This window comes from Pomacea canaliculata, linkage group LG7, assembly GCF_003073045.1.
Source record: "Pomacea canaliculata isolate SZHN2017 linkage group LG7, ASM307304v1, whole genome shotgun sequence".
Taxonomy (NCBI): domain Eukaryota; kingdom Metazoa; phylum Mollusca; class Gastropoda; order Architaenioglossa; family Ampullariidae; genus Pomacea; species Pomacea canaliculata.
The window spans coordinates 16,930,295-16,953,548 of record NC_037596.1 but is presented as its reverse complement, the minus strand read 5'-3'; the positions used below and the strand labels follow the sequence as shown (position 1 = coordinate 16,953,548).

Here is a 23,254-nt window from a genome sequence, read left to right as displayed (position 1 = left end):
AAACTGGTAAACAATGCATTTAAACCTTTTAGAAAACTGGAGCTTCAAGTTGTAAATAAAACTCGTTGAAAGTTAATTTACACTTTTCTGTCACCTTGTGGAGTAGTTACACTTTCTGGGCAGGTAAGATCAATGGAATATCTACAAAGGCAAGCACAAGTTAAGTCTGTTTCAGTCAGGTGACTGAAAGGACAAGATGTCTAAGTCTTTTCTTTAAAGTATCTTGAAAGAAGGTCGCGAGCCGTTGTCCAAGGAAGAAATGGTTCGCAAATCAGAAGCAATGGACTAGACTTCACCTGCAATACCTCCTCACCATCGCCAAAGAGACCCGGATGCTAGGTGTGTTTTTTTAACATATAAACCAAAAGACCCATGGTTATACAGACACATGTGCGCACACACGATCACACACAGTTTAACTATTCTACAACTGTTGCTGAGAGAAACACACTCAGTCCAAATTTGCAAATTTGTCTCTAGCTAATAAAGCTATTATAATCAGTGTCATATATGTGCAATTAAAGTTTTCTATTCCTTAGTTGATATATGATGAAAAGCAGCTGATACTAATCTACCATAAACTACATACGTGTCTAACCACGTGACTTCCTCAGACGCTTCGAGATTTTGATTAACGCTACGCAATACGCTATACTACACTACTGAACCTTTCTCTCTTTCTGTCCACCATCTCATCTGTTCAAAAAAAGAAAAAAAAAACAAAACTGCTAAACAATGCAATTCGACCTTCCAGAAGTCTGGAGCTTCAAGCTGTAATTAAAACTAATACACACATGCTTATTGATCGTAACAGAATTCTAGTCATTTTTTTATTCTCTTTTTGTATTCACTTTGTGGTAAAACAAATTAGTCATTTAGCAGTGCAAAGTATAATTTACTTCAATTTAATTTGATTTTAAGTGAAAAGGCCGTTTTAATTTCATTTAAAATGTGCTTAGTGCTTAATGTATCATACGAGACGGAGTGGACTATAAATGTAGACAGATGTGGTAGGTGTTTTGAATTTATGTATTATTCTACCTCTGCATTTAAAAATCGTTTAGAGGGGTGACCGCCTTTGATTACACAGCAATTATAATTTTTTTTATCTCTCTCTCACACACACACACACACACATATATAAATTATTTGCTCTTTTTTTACACAGGTAGGTACATGTAAAAAGCAGAAAAGGAATCAGGATGATGATGATGATAGTGAGAAAGAGGAAGAGGAAGAGGAGGATAATGATAATAAACGATGATGATGATGAAGGAGACCAGTAACTACGAAAACGTCTGACAGTATTTCAAAAAGAGAAATTAAGATGAAAAAAGGGTGACATATAAACATTAAAAAACACAAGACCTACTAAACAGATTTTCTATTAAAAACTCTGTGTTTATATCATTTATATTTGTCTAATTTTGATTTAATCTTATTTGGCATATGGGAATATATTATAAGGAAATAGTCTCCCTATTCATCATCATCATCATCATCATCATCATCATCATCATCATCATCATCATCATCATTGTATTTATATAAGTGATTTCCTAACAAGTAGGCAAACCCAATAGTCGGCAGGATGCAGTTTGCCAGAGAAGATGACATGAAAATCAGACAAACACACAAACACACACACACCTACAACTAATACTAATATGTTGTCCTCACAATCTATTCCTACATTCTAAACAACCTTTCGTCAGCATGTTGAATTTTTAACCTTTTTTATTATCCACATTACATTGACTACAAAGAACAGCAACCCAGTCGTGTAGGCGGCGTGACTCACAGCCAGCCAATCGTGTTGAAGCACTAGTGACGTGTGCACGCTGTCTGACTGGGCAACGTGGCAGGCGCCCTCTATAAAAGCCATTTACCTGCTACAGCCGGGTACCTGTCTTCTGCTGCTATCTACACAGGTAAGTATACATCACTGCTACCTGTTACCGTTCTTGGCAAAAAAGAAAACTAACAGCATGAAGCCTCCATCAAACTGTGCAACAAAATATGTCTGATGAGGTATTCTAATATGCAAATGAGTATATTTACGCCTTTTTTTCAGAAAAAATCTCATCAAACCCTATCGGCAAAGTATACAGCACATTTATCATCACTACCACGTGACGTTGGAAAGGTTTGAAATTAACTGTTTGTGACAAAAATACTTATTGGTTTTTTGCAATAAACATCAAACTGGCAAACATAAAAAAATTCATTTTTTGTTTGTCTTTTATGGTATATTGGCATAAAGATAGAGATACTTCTCTGCGTAAACAAAGTAAATAAAAAATTGGTTGTAAAATGCTGATATACACTATCAGCAAATATAAATATCCTTTGTTGATTTAAATTTGTTGTCATGCACTGTTTATGATGTATAACTTTTATAAAGATGTATTATTCGTTTATGAATAATAATTTCTTGCACATCGTTACATTAAACACATTCATCTTACTCATTTTAAATCACAAAATATTATGGTTATACACAATCTGTTTCTTCCTAATATTTTTGTGTTGTATCGGCTACAAGAGAAGATAAACAGATGATACATGATTTCAGTTTCAATTTGTTTTTATTATGTGGCAGCGTGTTTCCTTTTGTAGATACGCAATTATATCCTTTGCAGAAAATTATTTGTAGTGACAATGACATTGCTTTTAATAGATATGTAATTATATTATCTTATTGCATAAATTGAAGCATGTTATGTAGCAACATTAATAGACTAAATAATCCCTCACACAATTTTCGACTAAATGTGTCATCTGCTCTAAAAAGTTAGTTCACTTTGTTAGTTAATCAGTCCTAAAACAACCTTTATCTTCGTGTCTTATTATGCTTCATTTCTTCTTTCATAGCATACAGTCATGTCGCTGTTAGGACTTCTGATGATCCTCCTCATCACTGTGTATCTGCTAATGGTTGGGTATGTACAGTCCGAGGCCCGTGCTATAGTGGTAGGTACTCATTCTGAAATCTCCTTTATGAGTTTGTTTACTTCAAATTCAACGGTAACATTACTTTTAAGTGATAAGAATAGTATTATTAACATACTTTAATATTTCTAAGCACAAAATAAATTTTAACATCGTTTGTCTTGGATTAAGTTATATTTGTGTCTATGTGTCTAACAGTCAAACAGTGCTTTAGTGAAGTGATGGTTGATATGGCAACTGTATTATTGGCTGTTATAGGCTTCAAGAGCAAAATCCCTCATTAGTCAGTTATTCAAGTTGAGTTATTGTTGCTTAAAATGAGGGAGCTAGAAGATAAAAGTTTAGGCCAAAAATGTTGAATAAATTAAAAATGCCTTGTACACCCGCATGTACATAGACATACAATTACGTAAGCTACATACATGTTGAAGCAGAGAGTGTAAATAATATTGTGTTTTATGCTGTATTTAATATTAATGTGTTATTTATTTTTTACTTTTTAGTGCAGTGACGACTATCCCAATTGCCTCATGATGACTAATGGGTGCTGCCCCAAAGCATTATAAAAAGAGATTACAATTACAACCGATGTATTTTTTTTTATCTAAATCCTTTTGTTTACGTACTTTGTTTTGGTGTGGTGTTTTATCTTGTTCAGCAAAGTCACGAGAAATCGTGTGTGAAATAAAATAAATGAAACTCACAAGAGGTCCACGAACAAAATTTATAAATAAAAACAATTATACTCTCAAGTCAGTATGGAAAAAGGCATCACAAACTACATAGAAGTCTGTGCACCACTCTCATTTAAAATCCCTTAACAGTTTTTTGTATCCTTCTGGCATAGTTAGTTTGTTGGCAGGTAAGACAAGACGAGCACGAATGAAGTTTGGTTGGGTCATGTGACCGACACTATAAGCTGAGTCTGTCCTTTAAAGTATCTTCAAAAAACATTGATATTCGTTTGCCAAGGAAGAAACGGTTTACGAATCAAGAACAGTGGACTAGAATTCACATAGAATACCTGATAGAGTGGATAGAGGATATTAGAAACAAGGTATAGAATTTTCTTGCCCTGGTTTTACAATCTCTACAGTGTGGAAATCCTTAGGAAACAGATGGAGGTCTCTTAATATTTTTATAAAACTTTTTATTCATTTAATACAGAAAAGAACTAAAAAAGCAAATTTAAAGCCGTTGAATAATATAGCACACAATTAAGGTTTTGAATTTAATGAAAATGTGAAAATATTTCTGTCGGTTATGCATATTGCTTCCCCTTGACACATTTTCTCTTTTTCTCTCTTGATAGTATATCTTTCTACACACACACATGTACATAGACATACAATCACGTAAGCTAAATAGATGTTGAAGCAGAGAGTGTAAATAATATTGTGTTTTATCTGTATTTAATATTAAAGTGTTATGTATTTTTACTTTGTTTTTAGTTCACTAACTACCAGGCTGTGTGCGGCATGATGCCCTCGGGGTGCTGCTTCTAACCCAGCCATCAGTTAATCCTGCTTCTATAAATTGAAATCATGTTTGAAGATGTTAATACAGATGTCTAAAAAATGAAGTTAAAATACGAGTAGAATATTTTCTTTTCGACAAGATTAGTGTTTAAAGTATAAGATTTGAAATGAATTTTAAAAAGCAAAACGAATTCTCAAAACAATAAAAAGAGATCCAATTACAACCACTATATTTTTTGTCTTTATATCCTTTTGCTTATGTATATTGTTTTGGTGTGGTGATTTATGTCGTTGAGCAAAGTCAGGAGAAATCACAACATGTCCACGAACAAAATTTATCAATGCAAACAATTAAACCATAGAGGTCTGTGCACTACTCTCATTTAAAACCCCTTCACAGATTTTTGTAACCTTGTGGTGTAGTTAGTTGCTGGGCAGGTAAGAAAGAAGACGAGCACAAATGAAGTTTGGTTGGGTCATGTGAGCGACTCTAGAAGAAGAATCTGTCCTTTAAAGTATATTGAAAGAAGATTGATATTCGTTGGCCAAGGAAGAAATGGTTTACGAATGAAGAACAACAAACTTGACTTCACATACAATACCTGATCAATGCCGTCAAAGAGACCCGGATGCTGTCGTTTTATTTTTCAATACGTGAACAAATAATTCAGACACATACAGACACACGTGCGCACACACGGACACACACAGTGTTACGATTTTACTGTTGGTGAGAGTGGTCAACTCAGTCCAAGGGGATACCTGTAAATGTTAGCTCACTGTCCACCCAGCTTCCACCCTCCACACACCCTTTATTCACACCGAACGTTCGCACGCTCACGTACGGGTAATTTCTGTTACTCACGTACGTAAATCAACAACTAACAAAACAGTTACGAAAGACGATTCTGTCTACAGAAGTACGAGAACAATTACCTGATACTCATCTACCATAAGCTGCACATCTGCCTAACCACGTGACTGCCTCAGACGCTATCGAGATTTCCGTCAACACTACACATTACGATATACCAAACTACTAACCTCTCTCTCTCTCTCTCTGTCTCTATCCACCATGTGTGCTTGGTTCGTGACTCTTTTTCTCTTTCTCAAACACACACACGCGCTTAAAGCACACACACACAGGCGCACGTTCATACAATCAATATGCATTGCTTTCTCCTGGTGTTCAAAAGGGAGTTAACAGTATTTGCAGGCCCGTAGTTGTGGGAGATTGAGTGGAGAGAGATGAGAGGGGAAGTAAAACTTCATCCTTGGTACTGAAGTATGACTAAAAATCCAGCATGTGGAGTGAAGTATGCAGGCTCTCCACGGATGTCCACTAAAACAACTGCCGCTGTCAGTGGTCAAAAGTTTTCATTTTATATAAATTATATTTCTCCTTGCTAGCCACCACGACATCTATAAGTCAGGGTCAGTTTGAGTCCTTTAAGGGTCGTTTGGATATCTGGCTGGACTTAAGTTGTTGGACTATCCTTCTCGCTCTATTAAGGTCTGGAAGCTGTTTACAAGCTGTTAAATGTTTCCTATACAACCGTTAGACATTTGACTTTTATGGTTTTATATATTGGCTTTTCGGGTTTAGAAAATTAATGAAACATGACTACAACATGCAAGTTTACAGGTATTAAGTCAAAATCTTCGAAATCGTAGTTTTTGAAGGTTATTATAAATTGTTTTGAACAATACCCTACAGTTTACTTAAATACCATACTAAAGAAATTAATACTAAATGATATTGGTAATATATAGAAAATTTATGTAAAATTGTTCATCAGTCCTTAAAGTGCGCATACATTCACTATGTCGTAAACAAACAACAATGTCTTCCTATAAACGTCTAATAGTCTTTAAAACAATCAAAAACAATAAAAGACTAAGACAACAATTCATGCATTGAATGATCAGTGTCAACAACCAGAGGACATCTCTTTCAATGCGAATCCAGCAGTACTTTCTAGAAGCTTGCAGCTGCTACATATCAGCGATAGTTCTTCTCAAAAACTGTTCATCAGCTTTGTCGGCATTCTTTTAATCATCTGTAAGTTAATTTCATGCTAATAATTTTTTACAATAAAATTCGAACGCTTTGGTATATGTGTGGATAGGGAGAAGCGAGTGCAAATACCGTAGTTTTCTGCTTCTCAGACTAAAATGATTTCCATAATAAATTATATTGCTGAATTCTTGTTTATAAATAGGTATCAGCGTTGACGACATTATTTTGCACATATCTTCTTAGAGTACAGACTTTGACTGCTTTTCAGTACCTTGCTAATGTTTCTTTATGGAATCTTTTGTGGTACTCGATTTTCTCATGACACCCGAGTCGTGGTCATCAAGCAACATTTTTGAGGCGGTTTTTATTGTCCCCTCGATTTCTGCAGAATGCGATCCTACAGTATGCAATCGTGATAGTTAAGGTCAACGTCCCGTGACCATTGCCAAAGTCTTCGTCATAGGGTCCTTCTGTCAGGTTGGCTGCTGTCAGAAGAGGTCGGAGGACATTAGAGTTCTTGTCAAACTTCTAACCATCACTAACGGGAAAGCGAACAAGCAGAAGCTGGGGGCGGGTGCGTCCGTGATTACATCTGTACAAGATTGATATCGTTAATACTAAGAGGTTTGCTCATTTGTAAAAATTCTCCGCTTGTTATATTTATATATTGCTATATTTATTAGCAGGTACACGATTGTGCGTAGATGTTACGACACGTAAGCAAATCCACGGACGAAATATCGATACGTTTCTTTAAAATGTCGACAGCCGGCATCGTCCACGTGACCACACACGTGATCTCAAAGTCAAGCTAAAGGACCACGCAGGTGTCACAGGTTAGCTTGGGGCTAGATGGTAATAAGATATGTGTATAATTACTACCTGCCTTTAACTTCAAGGCCCACTTTGTATCTTGATAACCGTGATGTCTCTCGAGTTCCTTATCAAGAGAAGAGAATATATTTTTTCCGCCATAACCGACCCAGTATTCTCGGTTCTTAATTTTTGCTGACTAAAGGCAGTAAGTACTAAGGACATAATCATTTTTGTACAAATCGTTTAGTACATTATAAACATACCTTTAGGGTTTGTGAAATGTGTGAAGGGAGTCGAATTGCATGCATACTCACACAAGGCGAGGTAAACAACCTTCACATGTGGTCTTGACATCGAGATAGCAGACTGAGAAGGTTCACAAACAAATTAATTGTTTGTGTTTTAATCCTCAACTCAAATTGCAGCAGAAGGTTGAGCTTTTAATACCACACTAGTCTCTGCCGTCTGCGCTTTGTTTATGAAATAAAAAGGTGAACGAGGGTTTCTCATGTTCCTTTGATTTTCTCTTTTATGCAATCTTTTTTTTATAAAATTCAGAAGATTGCCAGGACATACAATATGCTGTATCTTAAAATCAGTCGTGCTTAATAACTGAGGGCAAAAGTTCTCTCAGCAATGACTGGCATAAGATGTCACTTCAAAGTCTCAAACCTCGTAGATTATTTTTAGGTCAGTAAATGTCACGTTGACATCGCATTGAACTCTCCAGTACTCTTCACTTTTGCCATGTAGAAAAGGGCATTGCAGTGAGGTTGAATAAAAACAAAGAAGAAATTATGCATTTTTTAATTGTCAAACGTAAAAACGGGAGGGATGTGTGTTTGTGTCTGTTAATTTGTCAGTGCGTGTGTATGTGTGCATTCCTCCTCTCGCTCTAACCTTCCCTTTCAAATCTATGGCTAGTTATGTGCAACCAACTTAGTTCTTGCATAAACTAGAAAACAATCTGCTTTTCCAATAAGTATTAGAGAATAATTTATTTCCGATGACCTTGTTTTCATCCACACGAAAGCAGCAGTCAGGCTCCTCTACGGCTCGCAAAACGACGACAGTCAACACATTTTTACAAAATTTGAAGACTGTGGAGGAGAAAGAGGATGTGGATCAGCTTCTGTGTACTGGTTGTCCTCGCCCTCCTGGTGCAGCAGTAATCTCCTGTCATAATGAGTAAGGATGGCACCTGTGTTATCAAAATGATATAAAGTCGGGTCTGAGGCCGACACCCACCGTAAGATTTTAATGGTCAGACTAAAGTAGACTTTTCTGTTCTCCCGTGGGGATGCCGGTGTAAGATCCTTCTATCTAAAACTGGGGTTGCTGACCCAGGACAAGAATCGTCAAAACGCAAATGCATTAGATGAAGTAGGAACGATTGTCATAAACACATTTCTTCACACATCATGATTATTTCATGATTCATCATCATATCATGATCATCATCCACCCTCATCATCATCATCATCATCATCATATCATCATCATCCATCATCATCATCATCATCATCATTGTATTTATCTAAGTGATTTCTAACAAGTAGGCAAACCAATAAGTAGTCAGTGATGCAGTTTGCCAAAGAAGATGGCATCAAAATCAGGCAAACATACAAACACACAAGCACCCCTACAACTAATTCTAATATGATGTCCTTACAATTTTTTTTTATTATCCACATTACATTGACTACAAAGAATTCCACGTGCAGCAATCCAATCGTGTAGGCGGCGTGACTCACAGCCAGCCAATCGTGTTGAAGCACTAGTGACGTGTGCACAGCTGTCTGACCTGGCAACGTGGCAGGCGCCCTCATAAAAGCCATTTACCTGCTACAGCTGGGTCCTGTCTTCTGCTGCTGTCTACACAGGTAAGTATACATCACTGTTACCTGAAATTTAGATGAACAGCAGTCTGTTTCAGTTGAAGTAGTCAACGGTCGCCGCTTGGAAAAAGCTGGACAATATTTCCATGACAACTTCTTTAGTTAAAATACGCGTTGTACCTTATGTCCGTGGAGTTCTACGAGTTGCCGCCAGGTGTTATACAGTGTTCGATGAGTGTTGCTTGGCTTACTCAGCCACTGAAACTCTGTATTGGGAACACACTTTATTTAATGTTTGATCATTTGACTGATGCCAGCTGACGGCCAAGAATTCCAGTTTTCTGAAACTGGTCGTTGACGTGTTAAGACTCATCCGCCGACAGGGGTCGCCACCTAAGCTCATCTTCAAAATTTAAAATATTGACTTAACTAAACTTCTTTTTACTAGTCGACTACGTGAGGCTAGGTTAAGCCAGTACTATGGATAAGTCATTTTCTTTTTTGCCGAGGAACTCAAAGACAAGGCTCTTGTTTCCTCTAACCTAAAAATCGAAGAATGCTTTTTTCGGATATTAAACCTTTTCACCTCCTTGATTATTCCAGCAATTATTTCCTCAAAAGTCTACTGTGTTTACCTTCAACTTTGACCTAGAAGACTGTTCATAACATTTTGCGCCTCATAGTCTAGTAAAGAGGAATGTGCATTTCAAGTTCAATGTTGGGCTCCAACAATGTTGAGGTGCAGACTGATACTTTCATCTCTAACTACCTTGTTTGTCAGCATGTAAACTATATCTTGAATCTGATCGGCATGACTCTAGATATGCTGGTAGAAGGGAACCGTTCTTGGCAACAAAGAAAACTAACAGCATGAAGCCTCCATCAAACTATGCAACAAAATATGTCTGTTGAAGTATTCTAATATGCAAATGGGTTCCCAGTCACTTCATCCCAGACACTTCATCCCCGACACTTCATCCCCTAGACTTTTAATCCCCAGACACTTCATCCCCAGACACTTAATCCCTAAACTAAATCCTTAACTATAAAAATTATGAAGTCAGCGAAAATTTAATTGAAATTCAAAATCAAATTGCTATTAACTTCAAAGTCATTTGAACATCAACAACATTAGTTAAAGTTCATATAAGCTAGTAAATTTAATGTTCTTCAACAATATGATATGAAAATTGTTCTTGAGTGTCGGGGATGAAGTGTCGGGGATGAAGTGTCTGGGGATTAAAAGTCTAGGGGATGAAGTGTCGGGGATGAAGTGTCTGGGGATGAAGTGACTGGACACCATACAAATGCGTATATTTACGCCTTTTTTTCAGAAAAAATCTCGTCAAACCCTGCCGGCAGAGTATACAGCACATTTATCATCACTACCACGTTACGTTGGAAAGGTTTGAGATGAACTATTTGTGACATAAATACTTATTGGTTTTCTGCAATAAGCATCAAACTGGCAAACATATAAAAATTCAATTTTCCCTTTGTCTTCTATAGTATGTTGGCACAAAGATATTCATACTTCTCTGCGTAAACAAAGTAAATAAAGCATTGGTTGTAAAATGCTAATACACACCATCAACAATATATATTAATATCTCTTTTGTTGATTTAAATTTGTTTTCAAGCACTGTTTATGATGTATAACTTTTATAAATATATATTTTTCGTTTATGAATAATAACTTCTTATACATCGTTACATTAAACACATTCATCTTACTCATTTTAAATCACAAAATATTATGGTTCTACACAATCTGTTTATTCCTAATATTTTTGTGTTGTTGCGGCTACAAGAGAAGATAAACAGATGGTACATGATTTCAGTTTTAATTTTTTTTAATTATGTGGCAGCGTGTTTCCTTTTATACATACGCAATGATATTCTTTGCAGAAAATTATTTGTGATGACAATGGCATAGCTTTTGATAAATATGTAATTATATTTTCTGTCGTGGGCAGAACCCGTGAAGAATACATGTTTTTTTTTGTTAAGCACTACTTCTAGGCCCTTGGTAGCCCAAGGTTTGTTGTTAGGATAAAACATAAACTGCTTTGATGGAACGGTGCAATCTACACAGAAGGAGATAAATGAAGTGATGGTGTTTCCTAAGTCTTCCAGATTAGGACATGCTTCTAAAAATCATCCCAGTCAGTACATTCACCACAGCCTTGACATAGAAACTAGGACTAGGAGGATGAAGAAAATGGAGTTAGGACATTCCGTTGCAATCTGCAATGCCAACTTATTTATTTAATATATACACAGAAATTTAAAGTATTGGAATTTCATTACCATTTAACGGAGATCCAAACTACTTGTATCTTCACTCCTAACTGTGTGTTAAATGTCTGTATGAGTATGTATGCCTGCCCTTGTGAGCGAAGACAAATTTCTGTCCTGGGTCTCCTCGACAGACAATAAAGTTTGATTTGATTTGATTTGATATTATCTTATTACATAAATTGAAGCATAATGTGTATTTATGTTATGTAGCAACATTAATAGACTAAATAATATTTCCCTCACACAGTTTCCTAATAAATGTGTCATCTGCTCTAAAAACTTAGTTCACTTTGTTATTTAATCAGTCCTAAAAAATTACCTCAATCTTCGTGTCTTATTATGCTTCATTTGTTCTTTCATAGCATACAGTCATGTCGCTGTTAAGACTTCTGATCATCGTCATCACTATGTATCTGCTGATGGTTGGATATATGCTATCCGAGGCTCGTGATGAAGAGGTATTTACTCATTCTTATATCTCCTTTATGAGTTTGTTTACTTCATATCACCATCATTTAGTAGTTTAGCAAAATTCAATGGTAACATTACTTTTAAGTGATAAGAATACTATTATTATTATTAACATCCTTTAGATTTTCTAAGCACAAAATAAATTTTAACATCGTTTGTCTTGGATTTTGTTGTTGTTGTGTCACTGTGTCTAACAAACATGGCTTTGAAGTGACGGTTGATATGGCAACTGTATTATTGGTTGCTATAGGCTTCAAGAGCAAAATCCCTCATTAGTCAGTTATTCAAGAAGAGTTATTCTTGCTTAAAATGAGGGAGCCACAAGATAAAAGTTTAGACCAAAAATGTTGAATAAATTAAAAATGCCTTGTAGGGAGCTGAACTTACTGTTGAACTCAAAGACTAAAATAACAAACCGATCTTTTAGAGTAAGGGTGTGGAGAGAAGATATACAAACAAGGTATAGAATTTTCATGCCCTGGTTTTACAATCTCTACTGTGTGGAAATCCTCAGGCAACAAATGTAGGTCACATAATATTTTCATATAACTTTTTATTCATGTAATACAGTAAAAAACTAAAAAAGCAAATAAAAAGCCGTAGAATAATATTGCACACAAGTAAGCTGTTTAATTTAATGAAAATATCAAAACATTTCTCTCGGTTATGCATATTGCTTCCCCTTGACTCATTTTCTCTCTATTTCTCTCTTGATAATATATCTTTCTACACACACATGTACATATTCATACAATTACGTAAGCTACATACATGTTGAAGCAGAGAGTGTAAATAATATTGTGTTTTATGCTGTATTTAATATTAATGTGTTATTTATTTTTTACTTTGTTTTTAGTGCAGTGACAATTTTCCCGTATGCAAACTGTTTCCTGATGGATGCTGCTTCTAACCCAGCCATGTGTTCTCCAAACAGTCCGAGACACTACCTTTTGAAGAAGTTAATAACAGAAAAATCGTTACTTGAAGTTAATCCTGCTTCTATAAATGGAAATCATGTTTGAAGATGTTAATACAGATGTCTAAAAATGCCGTTAAAATACAAGTAGAGTACTTTCTTTCCGACATGCTCTGTGTTTAAAGTATAAGATTTGAAATGAACTTTAAAAAGCAAAACGAATTCTCAAAACAATAAAAAGAGGTGTAATCCAATTATAACCGATGTATGTTTTATTGTTTACGTATACTGTTTCGGTGTGGTGATTTATATTGTTGAGGAAAGTCACAAAAAATCGCGTGTGAAGTAACCTACACAAAAATCACAACATGTCCACGAACAAAATTTATCAATTATTTTATTTATTTATTTATTTATTTATTTTTGGTATTTAAATCCTTTTGTTTACCTATATTGTTTTGGTGTGGTGTTTGATCTTGTTTAGCAAAGTCACAAGAAATGGTGTGTGCAAAAAGACATCACAAACTACACAGAGGTCAGTGCACCACTCTCATTTAAAACCCCTTCACAGTTTTGTGTAACCTTGTGGTATAGTTACAGTCTCTGGGCAGGTAAGAAAGAAGACGAGCACAAATGAAGTCTGATTGGGTCATGTGACCGGCACTATAAGCTGAGTCTGTTCTTTAAAGTATCTTGAAAGAAGATGGATAGTCGTTGGCCAAGGAAGAAATGGTTTACGAATCAAGAACAGTGGACTTGACTTCACATACAATACTTGATCATTATCGTCAAAGAGACTCGGATGCTGTCGTTATATTTTTCAATGCGTGAACAAATAATTCAGACACATACAGATACACGTGGGCACACAAGGACACACACAGTGGAAGGAATGTACGACTGTTGGTTAGAGTGGTCAACTCAGTCCAAGGGGATACCTGTAAATGTTAGCTCACTGTCCACCCAGCTTCCACCCTTCACACACCCTTTATTCACACCAAACTTTCGCACGCTCCCGTACAGGTAATTTCTGTTACTCACTTGCATAAATCAACAACTAACAACACAGTAACGGAAGACGATTCTGTCCACAGAAGTATGAGAAAAAAAACCTGATACTAATCTACCATAAGCTGCACACCTGCCTAACCACGTGACTCCCTCAGAGATGGCGGTCAGCACTACACATTACGATATACTAAAGTACTAACACCTTCTCTCTCTCTATCTCTGTCCACAATCAGTGCTTGGTTAGTGTCTTTCTCTTTCTCTCCCTCTCACACACCGAAGTAGATACACGCAGGCGCACGTATGCATTCCTTTCTCGTAATATTCAACAAGGGAGTTAACAGTATTGGCAGTCCCTTACTTGTGGTTAACTCCCTGTGCGAGATAGTGGAGAAAGTGATAAACTAGATGATGCAGTGAATAGATATGTATTAAATGAAAAATACAGGTAATGCGCTGAATATACCTTACACAGGTAAATGTTAAAACGTCGTGTCGGCCATTAGAATGGTTAACTGTGTGAAGTGAAAGACTAACAACAGTTTTTTTCTTTCATATTTGTCTCCCCTGCCATTAAGCAAAGCTGCCTTTTCCGGTTTCCGCTATGTAAAGTTTCTTCTATTGGTACAGCTTTCAGTGATATATCTCAGGGAGAGACATTTCTAGTTAATGTACTCATATTCTGTTACAATTAATATTTAAATTTTTAACAATTATGGGTTTTAATTTTCTGGGATTTAGCTAACGTTTGGTTTTGAGACAATCGGAAGGTTTCACGAAAGAGATAATTTTGCCTTGTGACTGTTTGAGCAAAACATTGTACTTTGTCATGGTAAAATTAAGTATTCCGACGACCTGGTGAAGAATTTAGTGTTGAAAGGGTAGAATTTGAAAAATGTCACCAAATTCTCGTATATGGAACCGTTTCTTTGTTCCTCCACGTTATCAACGTGCCAGATGTGTGTTTGAAAGATGATATATTTTGTCACATCCATATCGTTTAGCTTGTTATCTCTCGCAAAGCCTATACATCTAGCTTTTGCTGGATTTTTTCTTATTGTAAAGTTTTGGATTAAGCTGCAAATTCTCAACCAAAAAAATGAAATACTCCATTTAGTTAAATCAGTAGGATGTTTAATTTGATGCGTGCACTCACTTAGAGGAATGTTGACAATATAATAAAGGTGCAGTTTATACAATTTCTAAAGCTTGAATAATTATAGCAAAACATAGTGTTATACAACAAAAATATGACATCATTATTCAAAAAAGATGGCAATGGCACTAATATTACTTCAGCAATGCATTACATAAAGAATGACAATTTTTTTCTTTTAGCTTATGCCTCTTGATATGTTTGTAACATATATATATATAAGTACTTTAATGACCCAGGTACAGAAGAATAGACAAAAAAACAGGGTCTGACTACAAAAAAATAATGTAAAACAATTATGAAACCAGATGTAAAAAGAAAACATTATACAACATCATAAGAACATCTTATTAAACACAATGATTATAACAAGTAGTAGCTGTCAACATAATACTCTGATATAAATTCTCCTACTGAACATTTTATGGTGTACAACATTTAAAAATTTACCCAACAACACTTAACAATGTTATCTTGCAGGTGATTATAGAGCAGGGCAGATAACAGTGACAGGATGGTGATGATGATGAACCCACACAATTCATCCTCTTTACCTCTTTCCTTTGGAAGAATCGGTTATGCGACCAAAAAGATCCTAAAAAGACATGACAGCATGTTGTATACCTGATTGTTATGTGCTGAGAAAAAGGATGTTGGCTTAGACAGCAAAACAAAGATTACGAGGAATAAGTATAAAGTTAATCACTGGTTGTAGGAGCGGCGAGCTGAATGTGGCTCATTATCCTTAGCAGTTGGCTTGAATGATTGAGAATGATTGTTACATCTTTATCTACTTTGGATGTATCAAAAAAGTCATTGATATTTTACCCTAACAGTCCAAGAATTAGACTTTCTTCAAATGAAAAGACTTTCTATAAAAATCTGAAGTGTTTACCTACATATAAATACAATTATTCATTTCGATTATAGTGCTTAAAAATCAAAATAACCTTTTTTATAGGCCCCTTGCAGTCTTATTACTGAGTTTGAGCTTTATGTGCATACGATACAACCAAAGGAAAACTGACAAAAACTTCATAAAGCATGCAAAGATATAATTATTTGACTTGTGCTGCTTACATTAAGGTATTGTTGGAAGTCATCATCTATCCCCGGAAGACCTGAGAAAGTGTCGGCGCAGGCAACCTGCTTTGCTTCGCCTTCAGAGCAGCTTTCCTCTTCAGAGTGGGATCGAGACACATGTATGCAGGTGAAGGAAGTTCTAGATTCTGGAAAAATAGTAAGCAGGTCATCATCATCATCATCATCATCATCATCATCATCATCATCATCATCATCATCAATCATCAATCAATCAATCGTCAATCGTCATCGTCATCATCATCATCTTCGTCGTCGTCAATACAGAATGGTTGAAATTAACTCGAAAGTCAAAATGTAAGATCCAGAAATATTTTGCGCCAGATCACCTGTAATGAAGTCTCACTGCCCAGTGCTGCCCTCTGTTCATGACTACCACTCGGTCCTTCGCTTGTTGTCTCCTGATCGGCTTGAAGGTTGGGGCGTTGAGAATTTGGCATTGGTGACACCAAACTAAACAGATGGGTTAGCATTATATATACATACTTAAAGGTAAACGAAAGGCCCTTAAAAGGTAAAAGATTAGTGTATCTTTTATTTTCTATTTTTATCAGCGATATATTAAGACCCATAAATACAAGAGAGAACAAGAGATTTATGCACGACCTGTCGTAATATAGTACCTATATGGACAACAGTAAATTATGATAAAAACTGTGTGATTTTAGCTTACTTAAAACCACGATAAACATACAAACAACTCACTTACCATCTTGGACTCTGCATCGTGTTTGTCAGCTGAAACATCAACCGAAATCCCTTTATGATTTTCTCTTTCTCTTTTCTTATGTGCATAATATATAATAATATAATAATATTTTGAGCATAATACTTCATCCTGTCAACGACTTTTTTCTTTTCTTACACATTAATAAGTGTAATCATCTGTCCATCATTATTCCATCAAGGGCAACCTCTTACTTAGCAGCAGCACCAAAAAAGGTTAAAATGAAGGACAATGGACAGGATTAAAAAAGCACAACAGCAAATTCAACTCATATTTGTACAAATATCAACTAGAACAAAACAAAAATGAAGACAAAAAAGTTTAGACAGAACCTGTGTAGGCATGATTGTGTAGAATTTATTTGGGCGGATGTTTTTATGATCTTGGCTTCTAATCGGTCTTTCTCCTCTCTGGACAGGCTCACTATTCCGGGTTAGGTATGATGGGATAGGAGAGACCGGCGTAACGGAGGCCACGGATTCCGTGTCCGAAGACTGACTAGAAACACTTTTAAACAGACTTATCATGGTTAGAATCACCATGTTTTTGTTCCACTTTCTTAAAACATTTTAAGAGTTAGATACATAAATGCAGAGGTATAGCTGACATTTATAGTTAGCATAATATAAACAATGTTTCCTTCCATGTTTTTTTTCAAAGTCATGGGCTGTAACTTAGTTGGAGCAGGTAACAATTTACATAAAGAAATGTGCGATGACTCACGTGTGTCAGCATGTATGTATTTAAATTTGGTAAAGTAAGTCACAATCTCTAAACAATAAGAAACTCACCTTCGATTCTCCGGAATCAAACAGTTTTTCTGAAATAAAAGTAAGTAAAGTGAATATGAGATAAATAAAACTATGTGATTTATCAAGACCAGAAAGTTTGGGTTAGGATTGGGTTAGAGCTAGAGGACATTGTAATAGAAAGAGTGGATAAATTTTATAAGACGTGGACAAATCAGACATGTCAAATAAGTAATGCAATAAAAATAGTTAAGCCTTATTTAAAACCTGAATTGGCAGGGAGTTGTGAAAAGTTTTGGGAAGGCCTGTTGTGTCTCCTTGATCTGGGTTTCCACTTGTTCTTTCTCCTCTCTGTTCGGGTTCACTACTCCGGGCATGTGATGGCCAAAGTGGAGAGGTCTGCAGGACCGAAGCGACAAAGTCCGAAGCGACGAAGTTTGTGTCCGAAGACCGACTAGAAACACTTTGAGACACAAATGCATCATGGTTGGGAGAGTCATTTTACAACTTAAGCTAAAACTGTTTTTCAACATTTTGGAATTAAAGGAAAATGATAAAAGTCCGAAAAATCTCAGTACCCTACTTGTTTGTAAAGCCATGAATTGATACTGAGTCAATGGAAGATACAGGATGCAGACAAATGTTTGACAGATCAGTGAATATGCAAAAACAATCAGGCATGCTATACCTAGGCTACTAAAAGTTTAGAACTTCAATAAAAAATTAAAACTTTACCTTGAAACTTCCACGCTCAATGTCCTTTTCTGAAAGACAACCAAAAAAAAGATGAAAGAAAGAAAGAAAATGAAATAAATTAAATTCTGCTATTTTTTATCTTACTTGTTCTCTCTGCATTTAACGTTGTTCTTGTGTGTGTGTGTGTGTGTGTGTTTTTTTTTTGTTTTTTTTTTTTTTGTCTTAGCATTTTACTTACTATAATATAACATACCTTAAGATGCAAATAGGGGATGTTTATTTTATGAAGATGGAAGCATTGTACGTCGTAGATGTAGGTAGTGGGAAGTTTTTGTACGTTGCCAGATGAAAGGTTAATGTAGTTCATGTCCCAGACGAGGTCACCAGGTTCCCTGCTGGCCACCGTGATCTCACCTTTACCTATACAAGCACCAAAGTGATCACGAACACCGATTCTTGCTACTTCTTTAAATGAAACGGTGCTGTCGTGTGTCCGAGGCTGAAACAGGACGTTGGAAGTGATGTGAGAATAACATATTTAACATTTAAATGGAAATCTTTATTAATTTGTAGAATAAAAAGTATTTATAAGTGTTACATATCAGCAAGCTATTTAGCAAAAATCTACTTTCAAAACCTTTCTTTAACTTTTTGTCAATATCTCCTAAATCCCACCAAACTTTTTAATCCTTTGAATACCTCAGTGGTACACTTGGTTTACATTCTTTGAAGAACAAGAGTTTTAGTTAAGAAAAGGAAAGTTTTATAAACTTATATGAATGCCCATGTCCTTGCAAAAATTAGTTCCGTGCTATTTTATATGTACTTACATACCTTTTTGAAGGGTTTGTCATTGGTATTTCTGCTCTTTGTTGTTGTCAGATGCTGCTCTATTTCATCAGCCAGATTAAAGTCTTCCCACATTCGCAGAATCTGGCCAGTTTTTAGTACCACCCAGATGAGTCCATTATTGCTGACTGCTCGTGTCATGGATGTAGGAGAAGGAAGTGTGCCAGCTATATAGGCAACATTATTCACAGTGTCGACACACTGCACAACATCTGAGTCAACTTCACTTGCATTACGCCCACCGAACAGGTAAATCCTGTGGCCAAGAACTGCAGCTGATGTTTCCTGAACAGCCTCTGGCAGACTGCAGAAGAGGCTCCAGGTCTTGGATTTTATGTTATACTTCCAGACATCAGGTGATGTTACTTTATCGTCTTCACATGTTCGCATCAGACCTCCAAGAATATAGATGTTGTCGTTGACGGCGGCCAAAGAATGTTTTTCTCGACCAAAAAAATCATCATCATCAAAAGCTGGAAGGACAGACCATTGATTGTCGCATGGCCTGTAGACGGCAAAGAAGGTGGGCAGCAAGTTTCCTCCACTAAGGTAAAGTTCGTTTCTCCAGGTACAGGTTGCATAGTGCCAACCAGTGTTCTGAGGTACTGGAGCCAAGTTATAACGGTCTTCAGGATCACGCCAGGCCTCTAGTGTAGGGCCGTGTGCAAGCGGAAAGTCAGTTGCTTTGACAACCAAACATACGGATGTGATGTCAGTGTTGTCCAGCGGAACGGACTGTTGGGTTAGAATTCGTCTTCGTGAATGAAGGCATTTTTCGTCGGCGTTTTTCAAAGCAAAATAAATGCCATCCTGCAAATGATCTGTAGCAAATAGAAAGCGAAAATGTGGTTTTCAAAATGTAAAACATAGTTTAATGTCGGTAACAATCCCTTAATGTTAAGTATCTCAATCGTCTGAGTTTCACCTTAGTGTATATAAACTTTTGTTTCTTTGAAATTGTGTGCTTGGATAAAATTAATTGCTAATTACATTGTACAAAAGTTCCTTAAGATGATCATGAAACATAAGTCGGCCTGGAAACTTACCAAAGATAAATTCACAGAATGGATGATGGCGGTATTCCATCAGATCAGCTAAATATTCTCGACTAAGCTGCGGAAAAGAGATGAAGGGCAGGAAATGACATAGGAATCCAGCTCTTGCACCCTGATCCGTCTCCACCCAGCGCAAGATCGTTTTGCAGATGTCGTCCATGCTGAGTTTATTTTGCAAGGACAAGAGAATAAGGAGCATGGATCCATGTAGTGAAAACAACTTGTTCTCTGGAATTGTGTCGAAATTTTCAGCAGCCATTGTATAAGATTTGTAAGCCAGGTCTGTGAGTTTACATTTTTGTGCTACCAGCCAAGCGTCTACGCAGTTATCAGATGTAAAGAATTCCCCGAAATACCTTTCGATGTGCTTAGTGATGAAATCAATGCCAAAGTGGACAGAACATGTGATGATATCTATCACTGTTTCGTGGTTAATGAGGTTGCTGGCTCCATAAAGAATTTCCAGCAGAAGGCGAAAGGATTTTGGAGAGACATCTTCATCGTCGACTGTCATGTCCCAGCTGATGTCGTCAGCGGAGAAGAGGTTGGCCTTGAAGTAGTCAGATGCCGAAACAAGAACCAAGCGATGGCAGAGGAACTCTTCATCCTTCACAGTAACACGAGTGTCACAAAGCTCACCTCGATATCGCAGGTGTCGGAGCCTTTGTACTAGACAGGTATCGAAGTGTGCAGTTGTCATTCTGTCGCTGAATAATGAAATACTAGAAAGAAAATGACTGGAAAAGAGGAGTGTCACAAATCAATAAACATGATTGGATAACTAGTTAACTTTGTGTTACATTATTTTATTATTTCAGGTAACTTATAGCATGAAATTTTTAAATTTTCTGATTTCATAAATTGAAATTGTAAAGATTACATTCCACAAGTACAATAATGGAGTAGAAGGCACATGGGTGACTATGGGAACTAGGTGGAAAGTGAACTCAACACTATTGAATCTACCTTCTTCCTGGCAATCATGTATCCAATCAGTTCTTTAAAAAATACTACTGTATCTACCTAGTTACCGACCCAACTCTTTTAATCTAAAGTTGCACCCCTCATGGATGAACCATCCTTGTCTAAACATAAGGAATAAACAGTAATTATGGTAATTATGTTGAACATGTTTTATTAAATCTCTGTGTAATATTTGCTTAGACCAGAAATTATGGAAAGTGAAATTGAATATATCTCTTTACCTATTCTTGAATGATAATCAGATAACCACTTAGAGTGCTAGTCAGTTGGTCAGAAGGTAGGGGACATTCGGTTCCTTCTCGCTCGAGTGCCCATAGGTAGGGATAGGAAAACTGTCCTTACAGATATTTGTATGCATTATATATAGGTATTATTATTATTATATATTTGTTATAATACTTACTAACAATATGAAATTACAGTAGTTTAAAAGGTCAGTCTGTTGGGTATTGGTATTTTATGACCATCAGCAACAACTAAACAATGTTTCTTCTTCTTTCTCTTTACTTAAACAGAAATTACTTGACTATATTTCGATGTTAATGATAGCATTTTGATGTCAGTCATTGGGTTTATCCGATTTTGTAGAACAGGAAGGTATTTGAAGCGTTTTAGGACGTTCTATAAAATTACAGTAAAACAAACAGGCACGGCAAACATTTCAGTTTATACAATAGCAGCTAGAGAAGACAGCTGTACTTGTCGTTATTCTATTACAAAAGCAGGATTTCTGTAAGATAGGCAACGTGCGAGGTTTGAAGAGCGCAGACTATAAATAGTTTATCGACTCATCTGCAGATGGCACTTCAGATTTTAGTGTTATAAACTTCATGGTTTATATAATCTTTTGAAGATTGTAGATATTTTACAAGATATTTGCAAGTCACAGAATTACAATTTTCGCTGATAAATATGAGTGAATTATCTGTAAATCATTGTAGATAAAAGTATGACCAAAGGTAAGCGCTTAGTGAGGTGAGCATTCATGTCAAGGAGATCAGCGGACGCGTTCCCGCCTCACATGTCTGCCGTCTCCCATTTTTTCATCTGGCTAAAACCTATATTATCATATAATCACAAACCTGTTTGGTCACATAATCACCTCCAGTGTCTTTAAACGCGTTTTGCTGACAGGATTTTTAATAAAACTAAATGAACAAGCGGCCAAATGACAAGCAGCTATTTTCGGGGATACAAAGCAATGGACGACATTCCATCCTTCAACAAGATAAAAATAAAACTCACCAAAATGTGAAAGGTGAAGATGTCAATATACTCATCAACTTAACTGTTCCTCGAAGCTCTCGTGGCCATTGGTGAAGATTAAGATGAACTACGCGTAATTATATAAGTTAATTCTGTTTATGGAAACAGCTGTGTCCATCTCATCGTCCGTGTAAGAAATGATGAACTTCCAAGTAAGTTAAATATTTCCGAAAAATCCCAATACCAGGTAGAGTGAGTGACATCAGATCGGATATTCCCCATTAGAGTCAAATACAAGGCCTAGGCCGAACATGTTTAATTTTAATAGCGTTTTCTCGGGTTACTAAAAATAGATTGTGACGTCACGCAGCAGAGCTTCATGGGATTGCTTCCCGGACAAACGCTGCACGTTGTTCTGTTTATTCTACGCTACGGCGACTGACGAAAAGCGACATTTTTGCTATTAATCTCTGAAACAATGCTGAAAACTGGAGGAACCAAACACTGCTGTTGGGGTTTATGTAAATCGGACTCAAGATATCCAGAGCGGTTACCGGAGGGGACATTTTTTATTCCATTTCCAAAACCTGGTAAGACCAGTGACAACATGACCCAGTGGGAAAGAGAACAGGCCAAGTTAAAGACTGAGAAAGCAAAGCGCTGGCAGTTTTTATGTGGGCGATCTGATTTCCAAAATGTGGAGAAAATAACCAGGAACACATATATCTGCTCTCTGCATTTTCTTGGTGGAAAAGGCCCAACATCTGAGAACGACGAACCAATATTAGCGACGCTTACAGACGAGGAAACACAAAAGCGACAGAGACGTAAAAGGAAGGCTCCAGCGCAACGTGGAGACCAAACTGAACATTATCAACGTGAACGTAGGAGAAAAAAGCTTCGCAAAGAAAACTCATCATTTCCAGAATCC

At 36.4% G+C, this 23,254-nt stretch overlaps 1 protein-coding gene and 2 long non-coding RNA genes across 5 annotated transcripts; 2 read left to right on the top strand and 1 right to left on the bottom strand.

The window, feature by feature from the left end:
- The first annotated feature begins 1,915 nt into the window (after positions 1-1,915).
- Positions 1,916-14,777, top strand: LOC112568810. The gene is made up of 4 exons (XR_003100190.1): positions 1,916-1,931; positions 2,075-2,146; positions 11,768-11,863; positions 12,733-14,777. It is a non-coding gene; the product is annotated as an uncharacterized LOC112568810 (long non-coding RNA).
- LOC112568811 lies at positions 2,879-4,633 on the top strand. The gene is made up of 3 exons (XR_003100191.1): positions 2,879-2,973; positions 3,456-3,542; positions 4,404-4,633. It is a non-coding gene; the product is annotated as an uncharacterized LOC112568811 (long non-coding RNA).
- A 140-nt stretch (positions 14,778-14,917) lies between the features above and the next one.
- LOC112568807 (kelch-like protein 24) lies at positions 14,918-22,544 on the bottom strand. 3 transcript variants are annotated; one of them, XM_025246292.1, is made up of 13 exons: positions 22,363-22,517; positions 21,339-21,449; positions 20,125-20,870; positions 19,064-19,899; positions 18,483-18,728; positions 18,269-18,297; positions 17,801-17,996; positions 17,576-17,604; positions 17,117-17,291; positions 16,767-16,795; positions 16,387-16,510; positions 16,037-16,185; positions 14,918-15,551 (listed from the first exon to the last, which is right to left on the bottom strand). In XM_025246292.1, exons 3-12 carry the CDS (start codon positions 20,831-20,833, stop codon positions 16,063-16,065), a joined length of 2,496 nt encoding a protein of 831 aa, XP_025102077.1. In that variant the 5' UTR covers positions 20,834-20,870; positions 21,339-21,449; positions 22,363-22,517; the 3' UTR covers positions 14,918-15,551; positions 16,037-16,062. The 3 variants fall into 3 exon arrangements, with proteins under 3 accessions (XP_025102077.1, XP_025102075.1, XP_025102076.1); XM_025246290.1 differs by lacking the exon at positions 21,339-21,449 and having other exon boundaries at positions 22,363-22,544; XM_025246291.1 differs by lacking the exon at positions 21,339-21,449 and having other exon boundaries at positions 20,125-20,840; positions 22,363-22,544.
- Between the last annotated feature and the right edge of the window lie 710 nt (positions 22,545-23,254).